Source organism: Panthera onca, chromosome A2, assembly GCF_046562875.1.
Source record: "Panthera onca isolate mPanOnc1 chromosome A2, mPanOnc1 haplotype 2, whole genome shotgun sequence".
In the NCBI taxonomy this organism is placed as follows: Eukaryota; Metazoa; Chordata; class Mammalia; order Carnivora; family Felidae; genus Panthera; species Panthera onca.
The window spans coordinates 25,196,602-25,220,609 of NC_138340.1; the positions used below are offsets into that span (position 1 = coordinate 25,196,602).

Genomic DNA, 24,008 nt, shown 5'->3' on the forward strand with positions numbered 1-24,008 from the left:
CTTCTAGAGGATGCTGCTGCCCAAACGGTCACTCTTCTCTTCCTGAAGCCCATCACTGACTCAAACGTGAGTAAAGAGCTTTCAGTGACACACCAGCACAAAGAAAGTGCAAACTGGAAACCAAGGCAAACTTCCAGCAAGGGTTTTAAAGACCAAAGCGAAGTGTGGATATCAATTTATTGGCAGTTATAATAAGTCACATCTATTACACACCAACTGAGGTACTAGGCTAAGGAAGTGTATTTTACTCGTTATCTCATTTAGTCCTCAGAGCTACCCTATAAGGTAGGTCCTATTATTAGCCTCACTTTACATTCAAGGAAACTGTAGCCCAGAGAGGTTAAGTAATATACCCAAGGTTACACCACACAACAATCAGGATTTGAACTAAGGCAGTCCATCTCCAGAGCCTGTGTTCTTAAATACCATGCTATCATTATTACTAAACCGATTCAGAACTGTAAAATTATAGTCATGCTAACGTGTTCTTATTTGGGGGGGGGGGGGGGTTGTGATTTTTCAGCTTACTTTTAGGTCACTTCTCACCCTCCTCCCAAGAGATGCTATAAACTGACTTTTCAAATATAAAAATCACATGTGCCAAACAATGTGATGAGTATGTGATACCTGTCATCTCATTTAAACCTCATGACCACCCTACAAGGTTGGTATTAATACGATCTCATCTATAGATAAAGACACTGAGGTTCAGGAAGATTAACAGCCTTACCCAAGGTCATAAAACAGAGCAGGGATTTGAACCCAAGAATGCCTGTTACCAGCATGTACATTCTTTCTACTATATATATCATCTTTCACAGAGTTTCAAGATTTTCCAGGAAAAAAAAAATCAAGAGTATCATGAAATGAGGGTGAGACCACAGTGGATGGCTGGACTATAGCCGTGGACCATCTGGCCTTGAACCTGCAGCAGCCCATGACCTTTGGCAAATCCCACCTCTCTTGAGGCCTCAGTTTCCTTGTCTGAGAAGGAGGAGCAAGAGAGCAAGGGAGCCTTCTAATACTCTAACTGGACAATGTGCATTCACGACCATGTAGAGCATGGGGGGGGGCTCTGTGTTTGTCCTCCATGGACAGTAACTTCCCTCTTCTCTCCCGACACAACTCCTCAGGACCAGGTTCGGTTCCTAACTCTGTCCTTGAATGCAGGCCAGTATAGCCAGGAGAGAGTTTTTAGGCACAGCCTGAGACCAGACAGTGGTGAGGAAGGGACAGGTCTTCTGGGAGGAGGCAGGGACTGGGGCAAAGCAGGGCGTCTGGGAAGAAGCTAGTAAAGAGTGTTTGAACAAGTATTGACCCTTGATCTGAGGGGTAGGAACACAGGTAGAAACTCACTGAGCTTTGCCTTTAATTTGATACACACCGTACATAAAATAAAGCTTAAAAAACAACAACAAAAAAAAATATTTGAAGAGATGACAAATCAGACCAGGCAAGATTCTGCCAAATTAAAACTTTGTTACTATACACACTCCACATAAAATACTTAACATCCCATCAAAGACACCCCTTTAAAATTGTCTACCTTCTAAGTTCGTCATAGAGAGGGGACGAAAATCACCAAGATGAATTATTATGTTCAGTGAGTGGGCCAGGGGTGAGAGCAGGCCCAGGGAAATCCTTCATTTAACAATCAAATCTCAAAGTGCCCAGCTAACACTTTTAACTCTACTCCTGTTTCTATGTGTAATTCAGTAGAACAAGTAAGGCCTAGAATTTCAGGTAGGGACTTAGAATCCTGGCTCTGTCACTGACTTGCTGGGCCCTAGGGTTGGGTAAGGAATCACAGCCCCTTGTAGCCATCCCTCCTACCTGTGAAAAAAGACAGCAAAGACCACAAAAGAAAGGGGATCACTGGCCCCGATGGACAAACATTGGGGGTTTCTGCCACTGTGCCTCTGATTGCCTGTCTGTGGGTAACTGCACTTGGCTTTCCCATTGGGGGAACCACCTTTTCCCCCTCTCAGTCCATGGGTCCAGGTGAGGCTGATCTTATCCCCCCACCCTTGAGTTCCAGAGACAGCATGTGTCCCAAGTGGAACAAATATGAGTCTACTTGGGAAGTCCTATTGGAACAAGTGGGAATGATAAACTCTCCACAGCTGTGGGACAATATCAGCCTGTAGCTTCTGGGAGGTATCCTGTGAAGGAACCTTCCGGGGAATGAAGCCAATACAGAAGAAAGTGGAGCCAAGGGAAGTAAAGAGTGAAACCAAAACCTAATAACTCTGAGCCCCTGGATCCGGCCATGCCTGAAGCTACCTACTGTTGGGCCACCCATTCATAGGAACCCCATATTCCCTTAATCCAGACTGAATTTTGTTTCTGTCACTTGCAACAATAACAAATCCTGACTGAATGGAACCACTGCATACAATCACAAGAACTCCTAGTTATAAGGGACACTGAAGGCCATCCATCCAGCAGTGCACATATTAACATTCAGTAATGGTATATTGGCCTAATGAACTAATGATTTGTTCATGACTCTAGTTTCTGATGTCTCAAACTGAAGTAAAGCTATTCTGTTGGTGTTACTCTAAACCACGGGAGAAACCACTGCATCTCCAAGGGGCAATAATGCAAATTATGGCAAGTAGCTCAAAATACTTTTTTTAAAGTTTGTTTATATATTTTGAGGGGGGTGGGGCAGAGAGAAAGGGAAAAGGAGAATCCCAAACAGGCTGCCATACTGTTGGTGCAAAGTCCCACATGGAACTCGATCCCACAAACTGTGCGATCATAACCTGAGCTGAAACCAAGAGTCAGACACTTAACCAACTGAACCACCCAGGTGCCCTTTGACATACTTTTTTAATTAAAAGAGAGACAGAGGGGCGCCTGGGTGGCTCAGTCAGTTAAGCGTCCAACTTCAGCTCAGGTCACGATCTCACGGTCCGTGAGTTCGAGCCCCACGTCAGGCTCTGGCCTGATGGCTCAGAGCCTGGAGCCTGCTTCCGATTCTGTGTCTCCCTCTCTCTCTGCTCCTCCCCCGTTCATGCTCTGTCTCTCTCTGTCTCAAAAATAAATAAATGTTAAAAAAAAAATTTTTTTTAAATAAAAGAGAGACAGAGCACAACCAGATGTGGCTCACTCCGGGAATGCAAGGATGGATCAATATTAGGAAATATATCAGTACAATTTACCTCATTAACAGGTCCAAAAGGAAAAACACATATGTCTTTTTAGATGTCAATCTTGTTAAATTTCAACATTTATTCCTGACTCTTTAACAAAATCTCTTAACAAAATAGGAACAGAGAGGAACTTCCTCAAGAAATATACAGCTCAAACTGAGAGCCAGCACTCCCACTGATGTCAGTATAAGGTAAAAAAATGACGTGAAATATAGTCATTGTTTAACATTATGCAGAAAGCATTTGCCAATCTAATTAGACCAATGAACAAACAAACAAAGCTTTACCAATTGGGAAGGAAGAAGAAGCAAAATACAATTAACTTGCAGAAGATGTGATTATGTGCCTGGAAAAATCCCTCCACACACACACAAAATAATAATAATAATAATAATAATAATAATAATATCTAAAAAAATATTAGAACCAATAGGACAATTTTACAATATTAGTCAACATTAATAAAATAAATTATTAACCAATAGCTTTCCTACATACAGAAAACAAAACAAAACAAAACAAGAAAAGTGATTTTTCTAAAACACATTCCTTCTTGTACTCCTGTTTCTGCTTCCTGTTTAGTTCCCAGCCCTTATAAAACCTAAACTAAACTACAAAACACCCCGGGGGTGGGGGCACCTGGGTGGCTCAATCGGTTAAGCAACCAACTTAGTCGTGATCTCACAGTCTGAGTTTGAGTCCCATGTCCGGCTCTGTGCTGACAGCTCAGAGCCTGAAGCCCGCTTCGGACTCTGGGTCTCCCTCTCTCTGCCCCTCCCCTGCTCGCTCTCTCTCTCTCTCTCTCAAAAATAAATAAACATTTAAAAAATTAAAAAAAAAAACACTCCAGGGAAGGGACCCTGTTAGATGTTATCCGGCTCCTGCCTGTCCTAGCCAGAGGTATATCCCTGAGTCCAGCACAGTGCCTGGCATTGAGCCTCCATCAATACCCATCCTTGAGGAAGACACTGGCTGCTGCTCGGGCTACACACGGCACACACAACACCACACACAGGTGGGACAAAGCCACATTCGGCTACAGTCCCAGCAGTAATCTTTGGGGAAGCCTTACCCCGAGTTCCCATGCTCTCCTCCCACCTACAGAACACAAGCCTCAAGACTCTCCCTATCCACACCCTAGCAGAACTCCCAAACAAAACCAGCACCTCATAAATGTATCTCGATAATTCTTGATAATTTCCATTAAGCCTACACACCACCATCCGTGGCCTCCCCAGCTCTCCAAACCCAATTCACCACCCTTGTTGTTGAAAAGGTGATTCACCTCCAGGGAAAGTGCCAGGCTCTTGCCTGGAAGGAATTTTCTATGGATTCCCCAGAAGGGAGATTGCTGCACGTGGTCTCCACCCAGCAAAGGCTCAGCATCAGGACGGGTGCTGCTTTTCACCCAAGATCCATCCTTCCACAGAGTGGGGGCTGGTTCAGCTTCCTCTGCCAGATGAGTGGGGGCCACAGACCAAAACTCTCAAAGACTCTCTTTTCCTACCTGCTGTGTTCCATGAATTGCATTTCTTGGAACACCACGGAGTGCTTTGCCCATTCAAATGCCCTCCAGTTTGAGTGTTTTTAGAGATTTTCCAAGTACTCACTATATGTTAGATCTTGCTAGGCCCTTCTTCATGCCCTTCTTGTGTTCTATTATTTATCTCTCCTTCTTTACTGTAAGCAAGGTCCACATCTGACTATATCCCCCCAGAATGCCTGATGGAGTGCTGAGCACATGAAAGATACTCAAATAATCGCTGGCTGGTTTCTTTGAGAAATCAACATACGTTAGGGATAGTCACAGGAAAGCAACAACACAGAACTTAAGGTTCAGGAACCTGAGTCTTGTCTTGGCTCTTCCGTCCCTTGCTAGAGGACCACAGTCCAGCCCCTGACTTCTCAAAATCTCAGTTCCTCATCTATCAAATAACATCGTCTCCCTCAAGGGGTCTTCATGTGTCTCAAATAATATCACATGCACTCACTAAATTACTTTAGCAATAACCAAGTAAGCTGTCTGTGGGATTATGCCAATGAATGGAATAAGGGGCCTATTCTGCTTTCACATTTATTCAACAAATGTTTACATCCCAGGCACTGCCCGGAGAAGTCAGTGAGAAGAAGACACACAGACCCCATCTGCCCTCATGGGGCTTATAGTTGTTTTATTTTTTTTTTAATTTTTTTAATGTTTATTCATTTTTTGATATAGAGAGACAGAGCGTGAGCAGGGGAGGGGCAGAGAGAAAGGGAGATGCAAAATCTGAAGCAGGCTCCAGGCTCTGAACTGATAGCACAGAGCCCGAAGCAGGGCTAGAACTCAGGGACCGTGAGATCATGACCTGAGCTGAAGTTGGATGCTTAACCGACTGAGCCACCCAGGGACCCCATGGGGCTGATAGTTGTTTTAAACAACATGCTGAAAATTTTAGGCTTGAAAGGAAACCCACCAACCAACCTCTTTCTTTTAAGCCAGAGAAGAATCTGAAAAGCAAAGAGACACCCCCAAGGTCACAGAGCCAGGAAGAGAGCAGTGCTTGCACAACATTTTTTTAACTTGCATCTAGGGCTCTTTGCATGGGAGGGAGAGTTTCTGCTTGAATGAAAACCTTTTTGAAGATGCCTGAGCCTCCTGCTTACCCTCAACTCACTCGCCAGGAGGCTTATAATAGGGGTTGGAAGATTTGTTCTACCTTTTGCCTACTATACTATTATAAAGTTCCTAACGGAGGGGAGGCTGGGTGGCTCAGTCGGTTCAGTGCCTGACTTGGTTCATGTCATGATCTCGCCGTTTGGTTCATGGGTTCGAGCCCTGCATCGGGCTCTCTGCTGTCAGCTTAGAGTCTGCTTCAGATCCTCTGTTCCCTCTCTCTGCCCCTCCCCCCCCCCAGCCTGTGCACACACACCCTCTCTCTCTCTCTCGAAAACTAAACATTAAAAAAAACCAAAAACTAAAGTTCCTAATGGAAAAAAAAAAGTGCTATACCATTCAAAATCCAACATCTGTGTTCTTGGTTACTTTGCCTTTCTGTCCTATGCACATCGCTGAAGCTCTGGGAGGAAACTTCAAGATTTCCCAACCCAGCACATCCCCAGTGTGACCTATGCAACAGCAGATGAGGAAGGCTACACACTCTACCCTCTCCTGAGAGGCCCCTCCATGCACACTAGCTCTGTTGGGTCCTGCGAGAAAGGCCACATTTATCTGAGCTTAAGTCAGCAATACCCAAATAAAGTTTGGCAGCAAGCCCCATTGTTCCCTGCAAAGCCTGCTGATGCTTGGAAGAAATAATATTCTAATGAGGAGACTATAGGTAACTGAGGGGACCTCTAAGAAGACAACTTGGGGAGGTAAAGCACCTTGCCCAAGGTTACCGGGCTTCTGAGTCCAAGAGATAAGGCTAGAACCTCAGGTCAGGAGAAATTATACCCTCCCTTTTGCTGAGTTTCCAGCTTCTCAAGGTCAGCAGCTGAATTTCTAGAGGAAGTAGAGCAGGGCCCCACACAGCCCTGTGGGCAGTGGACAAAGAACTAATAAAAATCAGCCACCGAAACAGCTCCAGCCTAAGGACAAGATGCACGCTGATAAGGGATCAAGAGAACAACTAACAACAGGCAGCAGCACTAAGCTGTCTACAGGTGAGGGCTCTTGAGCATGCAACAAATCAGTCACTCTGAGCATGAAACAGAACACCACTCTGGGGCAAATCTCAGTGTTGGATTCAGCCCTTCATGTCTAAAAATTACTAATCACCATCTAAAAACTACTGTTTTCTATCCAGTTCAGTCAACTGAAGCCGCTCCCTGTGCACTGGACCCTGAGCCAGGTGTGGGTGTCCCTGCACCAGATGAGGCCAGCCTTCCAGGAGAGTAAAGTCTAGCAGAGCTGGCACAAAGGAGGTGCCTAAGACACTAAAATAAAGGAGTGAGCCAGAGAGGATCTTTATTTTCATAAAGAGACATGCATTTGTCTAATCTGAAAGTGAAAGGCCTTAATAATTCCTTATCTGAGCATTTTCCCATACAGCAACATCCCAAAGGGACGTTGACTGACTGAATAAATGAATTAATGAGTGAATGGATGAATGAGCAAATGAATGAACTTAAACCTCTCCATTTCTCCAGCATGGGTTAAGTGCTATCCACCCACCCATTTCCCCACAGGTCCATTTATAGGATGGATTTACAAGAAGAGTAAGGACTTCTCCCCTCAAAATTTTCCTCTTTGAACATCAGAAATTCCACCTGCCTAACTCCACTGCTGCACAGCTGAGGAAACTGAGGCACAGTCACTGATGGCAGCAGAAAACTGAACTCCCCAGGGGCTTAATCTTCTAGAATCCTGTGTTCTAGTGAGTTAGCAGCTAGAGCTAGACATAGTGACTCACGGTTGCTCAGTCAATAAAGGCTGTGAGATGAGGTCTCCTCAAAAAAAGTCACTAGACGAAAAAGACAGAATGGCCACAAAGCTCAGGAGCAAAAACTGTGTCCCCGCACAAGGAAGTGTGGTCTGTAGGCAGGGCCTGGAGCCACTGTCCTCGGAAAAGTGGGGGTGGCCCCAGGTGAGCTGAGGTCCTTCTCTCCGGCCACCTTTGTCACAGCACCTCACCTCAGGGACCCAGGGTCTACCCCTTGTCACTATTCCACCCCATAACTCATCAGTCCAGAAATACTAGTGGGCACCTACTGTGTGCCACACACTGGGTAAATGATAGGGGAGATTTGGCCCTATGGAATTCACAGTCCAATAGGTAAGGCAGACACTAAAAAGATGAACACATTTAGGATGAGAAATAGTGTCGACTGATTATTATTTCTAAAACACAAGTCTGACCCTATCAATCTCCTGATAAAAAAATCTTCCTAGGTTCCTCACCCTATATAGGAATAAAAATAAACAACAAAGCGGCGCCTGGGTGGCTCAGTCAGTGCAGCATCTGACTTTGGCTCCAGTCATAATCTCATGGTTGGTGAGTTCAAGCCCACGTTGGGTTCTGAGCTGACAGCTCAGAGCCTGGGACCTGCTTCAGATTCTGTGTCTCCCTCTTTCTCTGCCCCTCCCCCGTGCGCTCACGTGCTCTCTCTCTCTCTCTCTCTCTCTCTCTCTCTCTCTCTCAGAACAATAAACATTAGAAAGAAATTAAAAAAAAAATAAACAACAAAAATGAAATGAGTCACCTTTATTGGGTGCTTACTATATGTTAGGTGCTTTACTATAATTAACTCAGGACATGCCCCAACAAACCAGTGCAGGAGACACTATTGTTATCCCCACTGACCAATGAAGAACCACTTTTCTACTTAACCATTGCTTATCATGTGTGTGACTACCTCCTGCCCGCCACCCCCCCCCCCCAACTCTGAATTCTCTAACAACTCATCTTACCCATCTTTTTGTCTCAGGTACACAGGTAGTATTCACTAAATGCCCACTGAACGAATAATCGAATGATCAATGGGCAAGTTTCCTTCAAGGCATTATCTGCTAATAAGCTCAATTTTTGGAACAAGTGTGATCAGTGTTCTAATAATGACATGAGAGGTAGCTGTGATGTACAAAGAGCCAGAGCCAGAGCCAGACCCTAAGACCTGAGACAGAGGCTTGTCTGTGTGAACTTGAACAATAACATCATCACCCTAGGCCTGATGGCTTAAAACTGTTGATGAAGAAGCAAGAAACGGTAATAAGGAGCCGAGGATCTTCCAGGTCTAAATTCGCTTGTCTCTGAAACATAATGGGAGGAGGGCCTCAGGAAGCCCTCTGGAATTGCATACTGCCTGCTTTTAGAATGAGATCTAAAGTTACAATTTTGTTTACGTATTTAGTTTTTAATGTTTTTAATGTTTATTTTTGAGAGAGAGAGAGAGAGAGAGAGAGAGAGAGAGTGTGTGTGTGTGTGTGTGTGTGTGTGTGCGAACAGGGGAGGAGCAGAAGAAAAGAGGGAAACACAGAACCCAAAGCAGGCTCCAGGCTCTGAGCTGTCAGCACAGAGCCCGATGAGGGGCTCCAATTCACAAACTGCAAGATCATGACCTGAGCCGAAGTTGGATGCTTAACCGACTGAGCCACCCAGGCGCCCCTAAGATTACAATTTTAGAGTAGGGTGACTGATCAGGTCTGTGGGGGTGAGTGGCACATCTCCCTCCATAGCTCAGTGGGTGTATTTATCCTAATAAAGCAGATTTACCCCCATGATAAATATGCTCAACCTGCTGTTAAAACAAAAAAACAAAAAACAAGCCCAGGTGCCTGGCTGGCTCAGTCAGAGGAGTGTGCAACTCTTGATCTCTGGATCATGAGTTCAAGCCCCATGTTGGGGATAGAGAGGACTTAAATAAATAAATAAATAAATAAATAAATAAATAAACTTAATAATAATAATAATAATAATAATAATAATAAAAACAAGCCCAAATTGAAGTCATTTCCCCCCACACCAGCAAACCAAGACTTCATTAGAGTTTCAACCTATCCCAGGAATGTGACCTTTTTACAAGTCAACCTGAAAATTTTCTAAGCAGCATTAGTCAGGTTATCTGCAAGGTTAAAACCCTGCTGTTCCCTCCCTGACCCTAAAAAGGTGTCTTGGCCTGAAACAATCTTTCTTTTGCTAATAATTCCTTGCCCCACCTTCCTTCCTATAAAAACTTTCCATTCTGTACACCTCATCCAAGCTCCTTTCTACTTGGTATGTGAGATACTGCCCAGTTCATGAATCACATAATAAAAGCCAATTTGATCTTCAAATTTACTTGGTTGAATTCTGTTTTCTAACCCTAGAAAACCCCTTTCCAGAGAAGCATTTTGGACAAACTCAGGTGAGGCCGCCACCCCAACGATATCCCAGAGCAAAGGGGCTAGTTAGTGATCTGAAGGAGCCTGTGTTCACATACCAGCTGGAGACAAAACCCAAAACCAAACCCTCAGCTCCCACCTCCCCTCCAGGAAGACCATGGATGCAAAGTAGCAACCAAGGCAACTGCAAACATGGGCCTGATGGCCCCACAGCTACGTCCTCGAGGAGAAGTTAACATGGGTCTGTTTGCCATTGCAAGTGAGGGCAATGCTAGGAGCTGGGGCTCCGTGGCAAGGTAGTTTTTGTGGTTTGGGTTGGTTTTGAATGAATTTTTGTCTTAATGTTGCCTAGTGGCCACAATGAAGGTAATAACACAACTTCCTATCTTACGGGGCCATGTGAGAATTAAATGAGCTATGTCAGCCCAGCGATCCACACAGAGCCTGACACATACCATAAACTCAGATGGTTGCCAATGATGATGGTGGTGACAGTGGGCGGTGGAAGGAGCCACCTGAAGTAGGAAAATCCAACCAAAGTCTCTTCAAAACCAGGAGTCAAAAGAGAAGCAGGTAATCCTGATACACTCCCCTGGAGAAGCATGCTTAGATACTTTTCAGAAGGGAAAATGAAGTGGTGCCCTCTTCTGGATAGGATCAGGGCTGCCCAGATGTCCTGGGCCTCAGGAGAGGTCACTAGACCCCTGTGAGTACAGGCTCTCCATTTGCCATTGGGAGATGAAACCAGGTAACAGAGAGACCCAAGGAGATGAACTTCCCCAGAGAAGGGAGAGGAAATGACAACTATGGAGAGATACCATTGTTCACTCAACATACCAGCAAAAACAAAGGAGCATGAAGATCTGAGGGGCAGTGGGAGGGCAGGCAAACAGGAAATCTGGCACCCTATTGACAAATGGTCTTTAGAGAATGACTTGGAAATCTTTAGTAAGATCTTAAATGTACACACAGGATGGCACGACAACTTCACTCCTCGGTAACCTCCTAAGAGAACTATCCACGCATTTGTGCAGGAAGCACACACCAGAAAGTGCCCCCCAACACTGATATAAGGGCAAACAATGGGACCCACCTACCCACCGCTCACGGGAACATGGCTCAATAAACAGTGGATTCTTATACCATGAATACACTATTCATTTTGTGATAGACAAAAACAAGGTAGGGGCACCTGGGTAGCTCAGTCAGTTGAGCATCCAACTCTTGATTTCAGCTCAGGCCATGATGTCACAGTGGTGGGATCAAGCCCCGTGTTGGGCTCTGTAGTGAGCGTGGAGCTCACTTGGGGTTCTCTCTCTCCTTTTCTCTCTGCCCTTCCCCTGCTTGTGCATGTGTGCGTACTCTCTCAAAAAACCAAAACCAAAAACAAAAAAACAAAGTAGATTCTCATACACAGTCTTGAAAACATTTTAAGGCATATTATTGGATTTTTAAAAAACGTTACAAAATAGACCAACATGCATAGCATGACAACCTATATTAGAAAGGAAGGAAGGAAGGAAGGAAGGAAGAAAGAAAGAAAGAAAGAAAGAAAGAAAGAAAGAAAGGAAGGAAGAAAAGTTAGAAAGAAAAGAAAAAAGGAAGGAAGGAAAGAATGACTTTTTCTACATATATAAGCACCTAGAAAAAGTTCTGGAAGGAAATGTACAAAAGGAGGTCACAGTAGTTACTTCTGGGAAAGGCAGGTGTGGGATGGGGAGGCTGGCAATGAAACCAGGCAGGGTGTGTCACCTATTTTTAACTAAGAAAAAATGTATCTATGCATCTCTTGGGCATTAAAATAAAAGTAAATGAATACATTTATTTTTTAAGGAGAAAAAGAGGAGGTAGACAGAGAGAAAGACATAGCTGCCAAGAGCTAAGGGGCTGTCTGCCTCCCTCCAGGACTGGCCACCCACACATACAGACACAGCTCATCTGAGCAAGTGTCCATAGTTCTCAGAATCCAGTATTTAATTCTATACCTCATTAGTTCTATTTATACCAACTCTTCCTTCTAATTCTTAGAAAAATTCCCTCATACTTAACAAAGGTATCCTCCTCTGGTGTCAGAAATTGGAGATATGAAAAGGGGACACATGAAATTCTGCTATCTCCAATTCTTGATGGCCTCCACTGACTTATATAGACTTAGATGAAAGCCTACATTGCATTTAATTGGTGTCTGTGAGAATTTTTTTTTTTTTTAAATTTTTTTTTTTTTCAACGTTTTTTATTTATTTTTGGGACAGAGAGAGACAGAGCATGAACAGGGGAGGGGCAGAGAGAGAGGGAGACACAGAATCGGAAACAGGCTCCAGGCTCCGAGCCATCAGCCCAGAGCCTGACGCGGGGCTCGAACTCACAGACCGCGAGATCGTGACCTGGCTGAAGTCGGACGCTTAACCGACTGCGCCACCCAGGCGCCCCGAGAATTTTTTAAATCTTAATTTTTAAAGATATTTTTACCTTTCTTTGTTTTCTTCCATCCCTCTGAAGACGCACTGATTCATTACTGTGGAACTGTCCATAGACACAGCATGGCCAGGCCAGGTCTTCTTTCTGAAAAAAAACAAAACAACCCAATGTTTAGAACCTGGACATATTTCTGTTATAAATGCACAGAGAGTTGCATTAAATACATACAAGGGGGATATGTCAAAGGCTGCCCAGTATCCATTAAAATCCATTCTCCCTTTCTTCCATAGTTATTTGAGTTTTATCAGGGACTACATTTCCCAGCATCCTTGCAGGTAGGTGTGGCACTGAGTTCCCAATTCCATTGAGTTCCCAATGGAATCAGAGAGAAAAGGTGCCATTTCCCCATATAGGTCTTAAGACATGAGCATGCCTTATCCACCCTTCCCACTGGCTCCCACTGGCTAACTCAGCTCTGATTGTGCACATGATGACCATGCATTTGGAAATAATGGAGTGACAAGACAGAAGGCACCTAGGCCTATGATTGACTGCATGGAGCACAGTCAGCCTCTCACCTTCTAACTACTACCTTAGTGAGAAATTTCTTTTTTTTTTTTTTTACATCATTGTTTTATTTGATTCTATTTTTATGGCTAGTTAATGCTCATCCCAGTTGGCACTGAGTAAATATTCCCTTTGGGGCCCTTGTGAGGGTGGGTTTGGTTATTTGGAGCTTACAACATGTTATGTCTATGGAGACAGGTGCTGCCAGACTATTTTGGTCACAATTTTGGTAAAACCACATGCAATTTAAGTAGTACTTAATCAGTGTTAGATGGATAAAGAGATGTTAATGAGCATGTAATACCTTCTAGTGTGAAGTCTGTCAATAACACACAGAGCATGTGGCCAGAATTAGGAACACTGGGATCCACAAGTGTGAGTTGTGAGCTTTGCTTCACAAAATGACGACTTGGAGTGGTAAAATATCCCAATGAACATGATAACCACATTTAAGGATTCAAGTCTATGTCTTTGGAAGCAACAGAAACTAAGAGAGACACGGGGATGAGACAGAGAGAGAACATTCTGTTGGGTGGAGGATTCTGCCCACTCACTCTTCCACACCCTGAGCATGGCCCCAGGTGAGTCTGAGAGAGGACACTGAGGTTCCATCTCCAGCCTCAGGTACTGCATTCCTCGCCAGACAGGGGGAGTGGGTTTTGCATTAAGGCATATTCTCATTCTTAAGCATGGACCTGAAGACAAACCTACTGCTTCATTTGGTGTCAGCCAAAGAAAGAAATGGTCATTAGTTCCAACACTAGAAGGACTCGCTGTGCCCACCACATTGAAAGATGGTGTACCGGTCTCCAACCTTGTGCCTCCTAGGGTTCAAGGTAATTTGGACATCTGTGATCTTCTGTGACCTTCCATGCTGATGCATCAGCTGTTTTGACTCTTGAGCAACAAATCTGCTTGGCCAAATCTCCCACCCAGCCTCCTCCATCTGCCACACCATGAGTCTGGCCTTTTTCCAGATCAAAGCACCATTAGTGGGGAGCCTAGCTGGCTCAGTCGGTGGAACATGTAACTCTTGATCTCAGGGTTACAAGTGTGAGCCTCACACTGGGTGTAGAGATTACTTAAAAATAAAATCTTGAAGAAAAAAAAAAGCCCTATTAGGATAAAAACTCTCAGATCCAGGTGAGCAGGACCAGATACCTTGGACTCTGGCACCCCAAGGCATTGGAAAGAGTCAGTGTGGGGGGAAAGCCACAGTCTCCAATGCTGCTCTTTTATGTAACTTACAAAGAGCACACCATGAGATATTTTTAGCATCTGGATCCCTGTCTGGGACCACTGCTCTGGCTTCCATCAGAGCTAACTTCATCAGCTAAGGCATGTGCATTACAGAGGGGCCCGGAATAAGGCAAGAGGGAAGATGTGGATCCTGGAATGAGGAGAGATGGAAGGGTAGTGAGACATAGGCTCAGAGACTCAGAGGGGCCCCCACATCCCCACGATCCCCACCATGAAGGGAGAGGGAAGAAAGTAAGAATGCCACACCAGGGTCGCCTCTGCCGCTGTGAACACCTCGGTCCACCTCAGTTCAGCCTGGAAGCCACGTCTACTCAGTGTACAAGCCATTCCACAGCCCAGTAAGTGCTGCAAGGGGGGGGTTAACACCTACATCCTCAAATTATGCCAACTCTCCTCAAAGCCACGTTTCCCAAGCAGCTGTGAGAGGTCAGAGCCTGCCTTCAAAGGGACCACGAGCTAGCTCTGGGTCAGAGTTTCAGGTTTTCCCTCCTGGTATTGGAGAAAGCATTCTGTAGACAACCACTGATAAACCATCACCCTTCTGCCTGTGGCTAAGGGCAGAGATTGGGAGCACCTGACTGTACCCTAGCACTGAGGGGTGCCCAAGGCCAGGCACTGTCTTGAATTATTTCATCAATCTCATATCAGCCCTAGGAGGCAGATACTGCCTCACTTAACAAATCAGAGACTGGGCACAAAGAAATTAAGATTTGGCCAAATGCCATACAAACAGCAAATAAAATTGAGACTTGAACCAAGCATTTGATCTGGGAGCCTGTGCCCCTAATCAGTGTATTGTAATGTGCATGATAAAACTCATTAATGGCTGAATGAATGAATGAGCAAATGATGAATGAATAGTTTCAAAAGCAGTTTCAAAAAGGTGGGGGGGGGGGGGCGGGTACTGTGGGAGACAGTGTCTCTATAAAGCCCTAGAAGGGTGGACCATGTGCCTGACACCCCCCATCCTGGATGCCAACCAAGTGTGTGATAGTCTCAGACCCCCATCCCCCCAAGACAGCCACTTAGTCCCGTGAACACTCTGAACCCAGGGTTGCCAACTTCTCTAAAAGAAATTTGTACGCTTAATACCACCATCCCTAATAACCACAGCTACCTGTGATTCAGCACCTGTGTGTAGGCAGTAAACTCAGGGCTCAAACACAGAGTCTTCTCATCCATCTGTGGCCCCACAGGGTAGGTAGGACCATACCCATTTTATAGATGGCAGAACTGGAGCTCTGAGAGGTTGTGGCCTAAAGTCACAGGGCTTACAATGAAGGCAGTTTTCAAATCTGAGCAGTTGGCTGAACAGCACAGGCTTTCTGCCTGTACCTGACACTCCCCACTCAGCTTGGTTAATCAAAAAGTTACAAAGATAAGTGGTGTCCTAACTCTTAAGCTAGAAAGCTCTGTATTTTTTAAAAAAGATATTAGTTTTAAGTAATCTCTACACCCAACATGGGGCTCAAACTCATGACCCCGAGATCAAGAGTCGCATGCTCTTCTGACTGAGCCAGCCTGGAAAGTTCTATATTCGCCTAAAGTTATTCAGTATTTCCCATCCAAGTCACTTCCATGGGAGATGAATTCTACTTCTTCCCAGCTAGAAACTCAGGCACTTGCCACTTCCTCATCCCTCTCCTCAGCTGTCTGGAGCAGCACTGACCAGCACCAACCTCCTGCAAGCCCAACTGTATCCCTGGGACACCGAGCCCTGCTAATTTTTCACTGAAAAACCTCTCTCCTCAGGAGGCACTAAGTGTTGGTGAGGATTGAATGCAACCAGAGCTCTCACTCTTGCTGTTGGTAGGAGCACAAATGGGTCCAACCACTTTTGAGGACTGCGGCAATCCTTGCATTTCCTCCTAGGTACATACGTGCACCAAGAGGTTTTCTAGAAAGTTCTCAGTAGCATTATGTATAACAACCCTCTATTAGTTTCCTATTGCTGTTGTAACAAATTACCACAAACTTAGTGGCATAGAGCAACACAGATTTATCATCTTATAGTTCTGGAGGTAAGAAAAATGGGTCTAAAGTGAGTCAGCAGGGCTGTACTCCTTCTGGAAGCTCTAGAGGACAATCCATTCCTTGCCTTTTCCAGCTTCTGGAAACCACCCGCATTCCTCAGCTCATGGCCCCTTCCTCCATTTCAGAGACAGCAATGTAGTATCTTCAAATCTCTTCTCTCACCTCTGCTTCCACTTTCATGTCTCATTCTCTGAAGTGGACTTTCCTGCTTCCCTCTTGTAAGGATCCTTGTTACAATGGTCCCACCCAAATAATTCAGGGTCATCCCTATGTCATGACCCTTGACTTACATTTGCTAAGTCCCTTTTGCCATGTAGGGTAACTCAGTCTCAGGTATTACCAGTGAACAGTACCTATGACCAGGGATTAGGTCATGGACATCTTTCAAGGGGCCTACCTCAAGCCCCAAACCAGAAGCGACGCCCATGCTCCTCATCAGTAGAATGAATGAAATAAATGGTGGGGGGTGCCTGGGTGGCTCAGTCGGTTAAGCATCCAACTTCAGCTCAGGTCACCATCTCGCGGTCTGCGAGTTCGAGCCCCGCGTCGGGCTCTGGGCTGATGGCTCAGAGCCTGGAGCCTGCTTCCGATTCTGTGTCTCCCTCTCTCTCTGCCCCTCCCCCGTTCATGCTCTGTCTCTCTCTGTCCCAAAAATAAATAAACGTTAAAAAAAAAAATTTTTAGAAATAAATGGTGGTAATTCGCAGCAATGAGAATAGATGAGCTACAACTATTTGCAGCAACAAGGATGGCTCTTCACGAGAAGATTCTGAGCCAAAGACACCAAACACAAGAGTGTCTGCCATATGAGTCTGTCTGCAGAAATCCCAGAACCAGGTAAATCTATCCCATGCTGTCAGAAGTCAGGATGGAGGTTGTAGTGGGGGAGCAGTGGCTGGAAGAGTATGAGGAGGCTTTTGGGGTGCTGGCAAAGGCTGTTTCTTAATCTAGGTGCTGCTTACACAGGTGTGTTCAGTTTGTGAAAATCCATCAAGCTACAGTTATGATCTATGATCTATGCCCTTTTTTGCTGGCATGTTATGCTTTAATAACAAGTTTTGAGAATTTTATAACAACTAATTGTGCCTATTTAAAGTTTCCCCCCACCCCACCCAAGTTCTCAGTAAACCTCTCAACAAATAAGGTTGCTGCAAGTTTGGTTTTCTATCAATTAACATAGCGATGCACCCTACAATTTGCATCCTACAATTTCAGGTCAATAGTTATGAAAATACAATAAAGGCATTTATAACTAAGAAAGAGGAGGAGGAAAAGAAACTAGCTTCTCTGCCTCTCTCACCCCATTTCCACTCCACAGGGACATGTCAAATTTTATCTCTGGATGAAGCAGATCCCAGCTGGCCCCCTAAACACTCCCTACCCTGACAATTGCTGCCCACCAGACTGGCTGGAATGTTTCCCTGCCACCTGCCACATGCTCCTTCCTCTGTCTCTCCTCACTCCTTTACCCATGTGACATGACCACGGGGAGCCCCATCTCCTCCTAGGAGCTCCCCCCAGCTTCTGTAGGACTTGTAATACAAACCACACCATTTGGACTTAATTGCTATTGCCATAAACTAACTGTTAATAGGACCAAGTGTCTTAATCTGATCTCCCCCCAAAAGACTGCAAACTTAAGAGAAATCAGGTCTTGTCCATTCAATTTTTGTTGTATGTGAACTTCTTATGCTAACTAAGAACTACTACCAATATTAACAGCCTTTATTGAGCACCTACTTCACATCACGTTCAGTGCTCCTAATGCATCATTTCCTCTTCTCCCACCCAGGGAAGTGGGTGCTATCAGTATCCCTCTTTTGAATAAGAGGAAACTGAGGCACGGAAAGACTAGTTAACTTGCTAAAGGTCCCAAAGCTCATCACAGGAAGGATGGGATTTGAATCCATGCAATCTGATTCCAGAGCCCATGCTTTTGACCCAGACCCTACTCTGCTTCCCTAATGCCCAACCCAAAGCCAGGGTTAGGCATATTATTGGTGTTTAATAAACACCACTATGACATATTTGACCGCCCCCCCCCCCCCCACACACACACACATACACATTAAGGGGGAAAAAAACCCTCCTCAGGACACAAATAACAAATCAAGACTCTTCACCAAATAAGATCTTTTCAGCCTCAGATCTCAAAAGAAGGCACAGCCTCTGGAGAGATCTGCAAAAGTTCTGCATATTCCTTGCTCTATATCATGCCTGGCATTCAGGGGGCTTTATAAACATTTATCAGTAAACAATAGCCAGAGTTTGTCCTCCAGGCTTTTATCAGAATAGGGAGAGAGCTGGATACATTTATTTTTTTGCTTGCCAATCTCAGGGTCAAAGCCAACGTCAGAGCTGAAGGCTGACTGGACAACTCGGTCTGTGACCACAAGATCCCAAGCCACCTGCCCCAGATGACCTCATTTCCTCAACAGCCAAGAATTGTGACCCAGAGGCCTTGGTTGGTAACAAGGCCACCACCCCAGAGGGCTGCTGAAGCCACTAACCTGAACCAGAGATAATGACACCAGCAGCCCTGCTGTCCCTGGAATATGATGTGATGTGTGGCTCCAGCCCAAGTGCTCCCTCCCCTTGAGGCCTGCCCCACGGTCAGGTACCAAGCAGTGCTCTGTCCGGCGTGGACACAGCAGTGCACCGGTGCCAGCCACTCCCCCTTAGCTTCACACAGATCAGTTCCAGCGTCCATGTGGGTACAAGAGAAAGGGCCTGTGCCCAGGAGCATGCTGACGACTGAGAAGACATTATTTTTAAATGGCTGCCTCTGAGGAGGAACAGGAGACTGGCTGGAGGTCAAGGCAGGCTTTAGTTACACCTGTACCACTAGCATTTTTACAGGAACAACAACAACAACAAAGTGTTTATGTATTTGGGGGCTTATTAAAACTGTCCCAAAGTTTCTTGAAAAAAAAAAACTGAGGGGCTCCTCGGTGACTCAGTTGGGTAAGCATCCGACTTCAGCTCAGGTCATGATCTCACAGCTTGTGAGTTCGAGCCCCATGGTGGGCTGTGTGCTGATAGCTCAGAGCCTGGAGCCTGCTTCGGACTCTGTGTCTCCCTCTCTCTCCCCCTCCACCACTCACACTCTGTCTCTCTCTGTCTCAAAAATAAACATTAAAAAAATGTTTTAATAAAAAATAATAAAATAAAATAAAATAAAATAAAATAAAACACTGATGATTGCAGTACAATGTGACCATGCAGTAATGGAGAGACATATGGTTACAAGGGGATCAGCACCTACATCAGCCTGAGGGAATCCTGGAAGGCTTCTCAGAGGACGCACTGCTGGGGCTGAGTTTTGAAGGAGGAATAAAAGCTTGCCATGTCAACAATCCAGGGTTGCTCTGGATAAAGGGTACAGAGTACATAATGGCAAGGAGGAAACAGAGGCCACAAGAGTAAGAAGAGGGTAGAAGGAAGTAGGAGAAAGGCTAGAACACCACGGCATCTCAGGCATCTCATCTCGGAGCGTTATGCACTGACAGGTTCAATGACATAATCTATGCTGAGGGTTCAGCCAAGAAGAGGTACTCATGAGTGGTTGGCGTTATCTACCTTTGTTTGTATTCCTATTGCATCCTTCCTGGAAGCAGACTCTGTGGACATCATCAGGGGGTTGTTGGGGCAAGAATTTGGAAATGAGGTCCCCACAACCAATTTCTGAAATACACTTTGTAAACTCAACCACTCATGTGCCCTCGGGTTTTCCTAGAGCCTCCTAGTGCCTCACCAGTGTTCCCTCCTCACTCCTCCCGCATCCAAAGCCCATCCACATGTGTGCACATGTCTCCCCAACTGCACCGGGTTTCGTGACACCCCAACCATGAGCACAGTAGCAAGTACAATAGTTGTTGAACAAATTAACAAATTCAGCTAACTGCACTTCTCCATACTAGTGAAAGATGATGAGAACCCAACACAGAATCTGGACATCATGGATGCCATCACCACACAGCTGAAGAAATTATCTTGGGGTGTTGGCCACCCCAGAATCACAGAAAAATGAGGTTCCAAGAGGAAAAACCCCATAGTACCCACCCAAGCCCTTAAGTCACCCTGTTGAAGGAAGATATATCCTGGGGACCCAAGAATTCAGGTGCCATATCCCTAGATAGTCAAGGTGCCCCAGTGATGAAATGGATATAACAGGCTAATACCATTTTCATACTTGCTCCAACAAGTATTTTGGACTCCATTCTTGCTGTCTTGCCAGGCAGCCTTTGGGTTAGGCAACTGACTCTCCACATGGCTTAATTACATGGAGAGGCAGAGCTGCGGGTGCCACAGAGGCAGATTATAGTTCCTGTCTAGGTCAAGGCTGCCAGTGTGGGCATGACAAGCTTGCTTGGGGAGGGACGGACAGAAGGTGAGGTCAGTCCTCTGGGCTTCATCACAAATCTCCAGTCTCCCCAGTGTGAGATCACATCCCAGGGTCTAGAACAAGGGTTCAGTGGGGATACTACCAGTGGTCAAGTCCTGTCCAGGCTGCCTGTCCTTAGACAAAAGGTGTTCTGATTTCAACCAAGACATCTCCTCTTCTATATGATTCTTATGTGGGGTAAGTTCTCATACCGTAAACAGTTCCAATGCAACAAAAGAAAGTTTTAAAAACTTCATACAAAACACCTGTTACCTGCCAGCCTCTCTCTAGGTCCCTCCAGTAATGTCTTTAGTGGACACTTGGTACATTTTTATTGATGGACAGAGAGCATACTTACCCATTCACAGAGGACCCAAACGTAGAAGGGATAAGACATGGTAGTCAGAGCAGTTGGGGTCTCCCGTCTGTGCTGTCTGCTGTAAGACAGACACTGCCCAAGCAGAGCCCATCTGATGGAGGGCACACGGGCTACCCAGGGGTCACTGTGGTCCTCACTGTCCTCCTCCTCATCACCACAGGCAACAGTGGTCTCCCTACATGCCAGGTATCCCGTGGAGGGCTTCAAATGCTCTGATTCCACTTCACTCTCTCAGCAATGTTGTAAGGCAGGGGCTCTCATCCCCTTCTCACAGATGAGGAAACGGATGCACAGAGGGGCTTAAGTGACTTGCAGGCTCACAGAGCTAGTGAGTGGAAGGAAGAACCAGCACATAGGCACACTGTCCCTCCTCCCTCAGACAGAGCTCCAAAAAAGGAGATGACAGTCATATAAAATGGCCCCAGAGAAGGCCTCGTGGCAATTTTCCCAGTTGGGGATAAAACTGGATTCCTTGAGCAGTGAGCGATTTTCTGACCTGTTCCTTCGCCAACCAGGGCATTTGTGAAAATGAACTTCATAGAACTGACATACATCACACTCACTCACTCAGCTTGAGGATGGTAGTCTGGTTTGCCTTGTCATCACTCATTACCTGCAAGGACAAATGCTTAAGTACAGCACACCACATGGCCAAAGAGTGCTTTAAAACACCTGCAAAGCGGTACCTGGATGACTCAGTCAGTTAAGCATCCAACTTTGGCTCAGGTCATAATCTCGTGGTTCATGAGTTTGAGCCCCACATCGGGCTCTCTGCTGTCAGCGTGGAGCCCACTTCAGATCCTCTGCCTTCTTCTCTCTCTGCCCCTCCCAACTCATGCTCTTTCAAAAATAAATAAAGCTTTTTTTTAAAAAACACCTGCAAAAAAGGTGAGCTCTCTTTTTATTATTTATTTTAGAAGGAGAGAGGGTGAAGGCAGGGAAGAGGGGCAGAGGGGGAGAGAGAGAATCTCAGGCAGGTTCCAAGCTCAGCGTGGAGCCCAGTGTGGGCTCAATCCCACAACCATGGGATCATGACCTGAGCTGAGATCAAGAGTCAGACATTCTACTGACTGAGCCACCAAGGTGCTCCAAGGTGATAATGTTTCATAAAATTGCATGTAGCTATCCACTTGGAGACAATTTAAGATTCATGGGAGGGGCGCCTGGGTGGCTCAGTCAGTTAAGCGTCCGACTTCGGCTCAGGTCATGATCTCACAGTCCGTGAGTTCGAGCCCCGCGTTGGGCTCTGTGCTGACGGCTCAGAGCCTGGGGCCTGTTTCGGATTCTGTGTCTCCCTCTCTCTGACCCTCCCCTGCTCATGCTCTGTCTCTCTCTGTCTCAAAAATAAATAAACGTTAAAAAAAAATTTTTTTTTTAAAAAGATTCATGGGAATCTATGGGGCTTTAATATAGGGGAGGAAATGACAAAGACCTATCAAGGACCTACTCTATATCCACATTAAGTCACAAGAGATACCCATGAGATGCACACTGGTACCCATACTTTGCAAAGCAGGAAACGAACTCCAGCTTAAGCAGCTTGGGTCAAGCTCCAGCAGCTGGAACATGACAGCAGGGACTGAACAGCTGGGTCTGTCTGACTCCTGGTCCAGGTCTCCACACTTCCAATACCCCATAAGCTCTGGCACCTGAGTAAATACGCAGCCTGACTCCCCTATAAAATCAAACTCTCTGCCTAAATCTTAGCTCCATCTCTGTGCTCTGACCCCAAGTGTCAGCTGAGAAAGACCCCGCAAAGGAAAGGAGCTATTACAGCCTTCTGACCCTACAGGGGAAATTCTGAAGTTGGGGGAAAAATCTGGCAGAGTCTAAAATGTCCCTGGAAAGCCCCTCAGGAAGGTGCATATGGAGAGGGGCTCCAGCCAGCCGAGAGCTAGAGGTGGCAGCTGTGTGTTCAAATGCACTCCAGATAGAGTCTGTGGTCAGGACAGACTCGTACATGGGGCTGTCCCACACTAGCCTTCCACCCCACAGGAAATGGGGCCAGCTTGGGGGACCCTCCAGAACATACACTCACCTCAGTGCAACAGCAGGATTAAACAGTTGTTGCTTTTTTCTAAGAGCTTCTAGTTTAGTTCACATAAGTTAAGCACAAGAGAGATATGATTCCATGGTGCCATAATTCCACGATAACATGATCTTCCATTTATTTTTTTATTTAAAAAAATTTTTTTAATGTTTTATTTATTTTTGAGACAGAGAGAGACAGAGCATGAGCAGGGGAGGAGCAGAGAGAGAGGGAGACAGAATCCAAAGCAGTCTCTAGGCTCTGAGCTGTCAGCACAGAACCCGACGGAGGGCTCGAACTCACAAACTGTGAGATCACGACCTGAGGCAAAGTCGGACGCCCAACCGACTGAGCCACCCAGGCGCCCCTGATCTTCCATTTAGTACTGGAACATCTTACGTGGCAAATTATAAACACATTCACAACACAGATAACAACTGAGGCCTTGGGTTCTGAAGTTAAGACTATTGGGACTGTAATTTGACTTCTGCCACTTAGCAGCTATGAGAGCTTGGAAAGGACTCCTGTGCCTCAGTTTCCCCAAGTAAAAGAGGGGTCATAACGGTATCTACCTCCTGAGGCTTCTGTAGGAATTCAATGAAACGGTGTAAGTGAAGAGCCCGGCACAGGGCTTCACAAAGGTTAGTGTGCCCTCCCACTTCACAAAAAAACAAAAAGACAAGACAGCAGAGGCTCAAGGAAAAGTTAACTTTTCAGAGGTCCCACGGTGAGTAAGCTCCAGAGTGCACATCACAGTCAGTGCTGCGGGTCTTGGGAGGCTGGGTGTATGAGAGAAGACCTGGCTGGGATGAAGTGGCCCAGGCATCTAGGTTTAAGAGCCCAGGGAACAGAACCTGAAGCTTCAGGAAGATAGAATGAAGCAGGGGAGAGCCCTTCCACACAATATAAAAACACCTGGTGAAGAACCATTCCAGACCCACCTAGAAGGCAAGACTATACAGGCACAGAGATCTCAG

At 45.7% G+C, this 24,008-nt stretch overlaps 1 protein-coding gene across 4 annotated transcripts in view; it reads right to left on the bottom strand.

Annotated features, from left to right (window-relative positions):
* Positions 1-24,008, bottom strand: part of ARHGEF3 (Rho guanine nucleotide exchange factor 3) — a 303,954-nt gene that overhangs the window by 254,246 nt on the left and 25,700 nt on the right. For all 4 annotated transcript variants that reach the window (XR_013554188.2, XR_013554187.2, XM_078442940.2 and 1 more), the window contains exon 2: positions 12,430-12,522. Coding sequence is in view for 2 of the 4 variants with exons in the window: in XM_078442939.2 (XP_078299065.1) it covers positions 12,430-12,522 (93 nt within the window). In the remaining 2 variants the exon portion in view is untranslated. The remainder of the gene's footprint in view (positions 1-12,429; positions 12,523-24,008) is intronic.